General features: G+C 59.3%; 1 protein-coding gene across 1 annotated transcript in view; it reads right to left on the reverse strand.

Moving 5' to 3' along the window:
• The window catches only part of PAPLN (papilin, proteoglycan-like sulfated glycoprotein), a 27,547-nt gene that overhangs the window by 10,310 nt on the left and 10,475 nt on the right, over positions 1-6,762 (reverse strand). Inside the window, exons 7-11 of the mRNA XM_012724392.1 lie at positions 6,663-6,761; positions 6,172-6,298; positions 5,064-5,271; positions 4,406-4,588; positions 4,099-4,240 (exon numbers count right to left, since the gene is read on the reverse strand). Coding sequence (XP_012579846.1) covers positions 4,099-4,240; positions 4,406-4,588; positions 5,064-5,271; positions 6,172-6,298; positions 6,663-6,761 — 759 coding nt within the window. The remainder of the gene's footprint in view (positions 1-4,098; positions 4,241-4,405; positions 4,589-5,063; positions 5,272-6,171; positions 6,299-6,662; position 6,762) is intronic.

The following is a 6,762-nucleotide window of genomic DNA, read 5'->3' on the forward strand; positions in this document are numbered from 1 at the left end:
CCCCGCCGCCGCCAGACATTGCTGGTGCCTCCGAAAGGCAACGCAGCATCTCCGATGCCCAGCAGCTCCGCTCCTGAATGCGTCTCCAAGACAAGTGAAACCGGCCACAGAGGCTCTTGCACGTGGCTAGTGACAGCTCGTTAGAGCCAAAGATGCAAAGGAGCCAAGGGAAGGCCCAAGGTGCCCCCTCCACAGAGGGGCGCGTCCAGCAGGTCGCGCGGATGCTGCAGAGAACATTCTACAGGTGAAGGGGGTCAGCGCCACACCACGGGCACCTTGTAGCTAGTGTCCAGAGCAGCAGCTCAGACCCAAAGCAGGGCAGAGGGCACACGGCAGAGCAGTTAGGGTTTAGGGGGTGACGACTTCGTGAACTTGGATGGGGGAACAGGGTGAAGCTTTCCCAGAGAAAAGCTGGCGACTGCGGTGGGTGAGTACATGGAATGACACCACGGGGCAGCCAGTGCACAGGGCGTGACTTTCACCATAATACAAAATTCCCTATGGGAAGCTAGGGCCTCCCTGGTGGCTTAGGGGTTAAGTCTCTGCACTAGGAAGCAACTGGCAGTCACTGCAGCACGAGTTCGATCCCCGGCCAGGGAGCTGAGCCACATGGCGCGGCAGACCTCTCCTGCAGACCTCTCCTGCAGACCTCTCCTGCAGACCTTTCCTGTCTCGCGGCTGCTCCCCTCAGCAGTGCACTTCCCACATTCTGCCTGTTGGGCTCCCCATTCTATCCGCTCACCCCCTGTATCACTGACCTACACCCCAGTTCTTGTATGCATAAGTAAACCTTATTTAAAAAGGAAGAAATCAAGGCAATTGAGAGATCAAGGGATAAGACCATGAAAAGGCAAATAGAGTAAAATATAAGTTACAGAACTTACATGGTAGATTACACAGTTTTTCAGCTTTTCTGTTTATTTTCACTGCCTTGTCCCAACTTGGTAAATATATTAAAAACTGTACCATTAAAATGGGCGATTTTAATGGCATATTATTTAACCATCTCAATAAAGTCATTAAAGAGATTTTTTTCCACCACAAAATGTTGGAGAAAAATACAAAAGGCTAATTAGAGAACATTAGGAAGACAAGGGAAAAATTTTAATGATGTATAAAATGGATGTCTGTGGTCACACCTCAAAATACTCATACTGAAAATGTTTGCATGCTCGAGGGGAGTTCATTCCTCCTGTGTTTTTCTGTTTCCACAATAACTAATGTACTGCTGTAAAAAATAAGTGAAAATTCCACTCCTACATGGACTGTATCTTGCCAGTCTCCCCGGGAATATTAAGAAACAATTCTGAGCTGAAGTGTCCAGGAGCTATGTGGTGGAATCTTTCTCCTGTTATTGCCGATCCCACCCAGGCTGATTCAAATTATTCGAATTCTCCCCGCAGTTCTGCACCTCCCCCCCATTCTCCCCGCCCTGTGCTCACGCCCCCAATGGCCTGGAGTCCCCTGCTGTCCCTCTCCGGACCTGGAAGGCACCTCCTGCCCGGCCACGGCTCCCTGTCCCCCACCACGGCGCTGCTCTCCCATCTTTCCAGGCTTAACTCGGAGTTCCCTCCCTGCACCCTGTGGGCCGTGCTGGGCCTCGTCTGTGCCTCTATTTCATCTGCTCTGGCTGACGCCGGCCTCTGAGCCTGCAGTCCGCCAGGCTCCCGCCCTCCTCTGTCTACTTCACCTTGACCCTCAGGCAGATGACTAGTTTATCCTCCTAGATAACTCAAAATGCCACTTTCTCTCCCCTAAACTGTCAGTGGTCCCTGGGCCTATTAAATAAATTGAATTGGAAGTCAGAGGCCTGAGCTCTCGAGCATGGCCGGCCCCAAGGTCACCACCACCTAAACAGACCTGCAACGTGCTGAGCTGAGGCCGGTTCTGCGCCCCCTACTGGAGTCAGAGCTACTGTGCACTTGGAAGGGAGCCAGGGATGGAGCAAGGGAGTTGTAAATTTCATTTTATTAGAATTCTATTTTTAATTTAAAGACGGACACTTGCGCACTTTTCATTATCTTTCTTCTTAAAGTCAACAGAAAAAGGCGGGTTTTTAAAAAAGACTTATTTATGCGTACAGACCTGGGGTACAGGCCAGAGGTGCAGGGGTCGTGAAAGGATTCACCAGAGACAAAATGGGGAGCAAAACAGGCAGATGGACGAAGTACACTGCTGAGGGGAGCAGCGGGCAAGACAGGAGAGATCTGCTGTGCCATGTGGGTCACCTACCTAGCAGGGGAACTCTTAGCTTCCTAGTGCTGGACTTTAACCTGTTGGCCTGCAAAAGGATCTTCCTGATATGCTAAAACAAGCCTTGGGCAGTCAGTGAGCAGCAGGACCAGCACAGCCCTCGCTATGCACCTGCAGAAAACTCAGTGACTCATGGTACATTTTGTGTCTCTGCATTGTATGATGATGTGGATGTTGAAACAGTTTTACTGATATTTTAGTGCCTGTTGCCTAGAATGCATCATTATTCTCAATTGAATAGATTTTAGGGAAAAAAAAACAGACAGTAGAATCATTGATTAGAAAACATTTCCATATGTGCGGAAAATGTGACAATGTGAATCTACGTCTTCAACTGTACATTTTTTTGAAATCTAAATATAGACAAAATATGCCAGTGAAATTCAGCATCTGAACTGACATGTGCTCAGATAAACTACACTGGCTTTTGAAGATGCGTTTTAAATCTTATGAAAAACATCCGCGAGGGCCCTCCCTGGTGGCGCAGTGGGTTAAAGCACTGCACCATGAAGCTCTCAGAAGCCAGTGCAGCACAAGTTCGATCCCCAGCCAGGGAGCTGACCCACATGGCACAGCAGACCTCTCCTGACCCGCCTGCTGTTCCCTCCCAGTGTATTTCTGTGAATCCGCCTGCTCTGTTCCCCTACTCTGTCTCTGGTGAATCCTCTCAGCCCACACCTCTGGCTTACACCCCATTTCTTGTAAGTATAAGTAAATCTATATTTTTAAATGTTACTTTTATAACTCAGCCTGGCCTGGAATTCTCTTTCCATTTCCATTTCCTTCCTGCCTGCCTGTGTCCTACCAGTGAATCCTACCAGTCTCTGGGGCAGGCTCTGGGCCACCTCCTCCAGGAAGGCCTCCAAGGTGGCTCGTAACTGAGAGGTTCAGGAAGCTGGACTCCAACAGCCAGAGGACCCTCTTGCTTGTGCACCCTAAAATCCAAAGCCCAGGCTTTGGAGGTGCCCTAGAAACCTCATCTAACCTCACCCATGCAAGCTCGCCACTTCCAAACCTTTGCTACTGAGCACTGTGCTTTCAGGCCCTTCCCACACACCTGACAGGTCACTTACTAACCCCCTGTACAGAGGAGCGACACAAGGATCAGAGAGAGGGGAGAAGCTCTTGCCCGGCATCACGTGCTTGGTGAAACCAGCCACAGGGAGTGGGAGTGGGGTTTTGACCCAGGTCAGCTGCTGACTCCAGGTCGCTGGCTCTCAGACACCCCCACATGCCTCCCCTGGAATCCTGCCAGCCCACACCACAGCCCACTGCCTGCACGTCAGGGCCAAACACACGTCGGATCCCGGCCCACCCCTCCCAGCTGAACCCCTTCCTCAGCTCACATCTCCCACCAAGCAAGGGGTGTTTCTGCCCGTCCTCCTGTGGGCCTCAGGCCCAGGACACCTTCCCCAGTGAAGACAGGGCTCAGGGGGAGGCGAAGGCAGAAGCAGCATGGGAGGACAGTCTTTCCTGGCCACCTCACTGCCCCGCACTCGGTCATTTGACAGACAGACCGAGGACCTACCACGTGCTAGCTAAGGTCTGCGGAGGGCTCTGAGGAGGAACAGGAGTCAGGGACTCGAGGGGCTTGTAGCTGACCAAGCTCAGCCGGTGCAGCCGCCCCAGGGCAGGGGCATCACCGTGAGCTACGGGGCGGGGTGGAGATGCTGCCTCGGCTGGGAGAGGCAGGGCTGGCCGCCGCGGGTGGCAAGGACCTCATGGCCAGAGAAGCAAAGAGCACTGCGGCTGGCTGCCAGCAGGACGAGGGCTCAGCGGCAGGGAGCACTGGTTGGGGTGACCGGGAAGGGTCCTCCGGCCCGGCCCGCCCCGCCCCGTCCTCACCTGGGGGCAGGTGACAAGGCTGTGTGTTGCACGGCTCCACGTCCGCGGGCTTCGACAGCGGCAGGCTGGCGCAGCGGCCGGGTGGCCCGAGAGCACAGACCACCTGGCGCCGCCTCGTGCCCGAGCTGCAGCTCTTGGAGCACTGACACCGGAGGGAACAGGAAAAGAAAGAGGCCCTGAGGCTGGCGGTGGGGTGGCTGTACCCCCACGGGAGGAGGAAGGTGCGTGTCAGACCTGGGACAGGCACCTGCTGGGGCCAAGGAGCGGGACTGGGCAGCAAGTCTCGGGGCCAAAGGTTAGCACTCACCAGACCCCAGGCGCCGACGTGCCAGGCCTGCTCGTTGAGAGGGCCGCAGTCGTCCCGCACGCAGGACTCAGTGGCGGGGGGCTGATCCCCCAAGGAGCATGCCGTGGCAAGGAGCAGAGACCCCTCATCACCCCGGCAAGTGACTCGCCGCCGCCGGATGCCGGGACCACAGCTGGCCGAGCACTACAAGAACCGGGAGTCAGCAGGAGCTTCTCCCCCAGCCAGAGGACCCCCCGGGGGCCCCAGCTGGCCTGGCACGGGCAGCACCCTCCTCGGGCCACCCTCCCAGGCCCAGAGAGGCTGAGCCACTGCCCCGAAGTCACACAGCCTGACACCAGGCTGGGGGGCGTTTTCACACGCTTTTGCAACTTGAAGACACATGGATCTAGAGCCAATGACTGGCAGCCCCGGTCACTGCCCCGCCCTGGCCCCCAGCAACATGCCAGCTGCTTCTCCCCGTCTTGCCTGGCAGCACAGAGAAGCACAAAGAGCACTGGAACAGGAGTCCAAGCCCCTGCTCCTCATCCCAGCCTTGGCCACAACTTCCAAGATGACCCGGCGCGTCTCTGTCTCCCAGGGCAGGCCTCAAGCCCTGCCCTGCCCCAGCCCGGCCCCTGACTGCCCACGTGCCCCCCCGCCCGGCGCTGCGGGCTCTCACCTCTCCCCAAGGCTCTACACTCCAGGCTGCACAGCGCTGCGTGTTGCACACCTGCGTGGCAGGCGGCTTCCCGGGCAGGCCCGCACACTCGGCCTCGTCGGCGGCCTCCAGGACACCAGCCCCATCGGACAAGGCGCAGTAGACGGAGCGGGACTGGGAGCCGCCGCCACAAGAGGCTGAGCAGGGCGCCCAGGGCCCCGTCTTCCAGCTGGCAGGGAGCAGGACTTCAGTCAGCCCGGCCCAGGCCAGAGGGGGCGCCAGCCCTCCCCCACGGAGAGCCTGGGGCCAGGGACACCCCCCAGGCCGGCCCCCCACTGAACGTCCAGGCCTGTGCTGGTGGGTGTCAGAGGGCGACAGGCACAGCCCAGGCCCCGGCGGGCAGGCTCCCCGCGCTGGCCCTCTGAGCCCCTTTTCTCCTGAGGCCAGCTGCCGCCTGCATGCGCCTCTCTGCTCAGGAGACCCCAGCATCCCTCGCCAGAACCCACTCCCTCCCGGTCTGGCCTTTGACAGGGACAGCTCCAGGAGGGGCCCGGCTCCCCGTGGGCGGAGTGGCCCTGCCGGGCACCGGAGCATAAGGACACAGAGGAAAGGGCAGCTCCCACCCCGTATGCAGAGCCACTGACCGCGGGGCCAGCGGGCACGACAGCCACACGGCAAGGACTAAGCCAGCCCTGCAGGGAGCCTGCAGAGAGCCGTGCCTGCACACGGACACACGGGCCCACACACACAAGCGGGCCCCGCGAGCGCCACGCTCCAGGCTGGCGCAGGCAAGAGGGGCTTGTGTGTGAGCAGGGGCACTGCAGAGGCCACGGCCCTTGGCCCAGCCCTGGCCCGCTGTGGGCGTCAGCAAGCCCCCTGCTGGCTCAGACAGGAGGAGCGCCAGTCTCCCCCGGCCTGCGCCTCTCTGCAGCCTGGATACTGGGTGCACTGCGCGGGCATCGAGGTGAGCAGAGCAGCCCTGGGCTCACGCACAGACTCCACCGCTGGCCCAGAGACAGCGGCCCTCTCCCCTCGTAGGCAACCACTGGGCCATCCAAGCTCTTTGCCCTACACCAAAAGCAGGCAGGAACCCCAGTTCTGGAAGGGGTCTCAACCCGGAGGGGCTCACCGCTTGGTCTGTGGGCAAGGGTGAGGGTTGCAGGGGCGGCGGGCGGCGGGCCGGGGCTGGAGCTGGCACACGCGGTCCGGGTAGGCCTCGCTGTCCATGGTGCAGAACACAGCCCGGGTCTGGTGACCTGCAGGGCCCCACCCAGGGGGAGCCGTCGGTTGACGTTCTCAAGCCAGACACCACAGCTCCCCAGTGTCATCAAGCGACCCCCAGGTAGGTGCATCAAACGCCCGGCTCGCAGACCAGGAACGTGCAGCTCAGGTGAAGAGGCCGCGCTCCCGCTCGTCCCCCCAGCTCCGCTGCCACCGGGAGCCGGGCCCCCGCCCCTGGGGAGCCCCTTCGGTTCTCTTAGCTTAGTGGGGGCCCTTCATGGAGCCGGGGTTTTCCCCCAGGTGACCCCCATGACATGTAGCTGCTGTCTGGACTTACCCGCCGCCCGTGAGGGGCTGGAGCCCCCCGAGGAGCCCCCCAGCCTCGCCCGCGCCCCTCACCTCCACCACACTCGCTGCTGCAGTCGCTCCAGGAGCCATGGCTCCAGTTGAAGCCGGATCGGGGGGCGCCCAGGGGCAGGTGGTACTTGTAGTGCACGCC

Source organism: Condylura cristata, unplaced genomic scaffold, assembly GCF_000260355.1.
Source record: "Condylura cristata isolate star-nosed mole 26May11 unplaced genomic scaffold, ConCri1.0 scaffold00013, whole genome shotgun sequence".
Classification (NCBI taxonomy): Eukaryota; Metazoa; Chordata; class Mammalia; order Eulipotyphla; family Talpidae; genus Condylura; species Condylura cristata.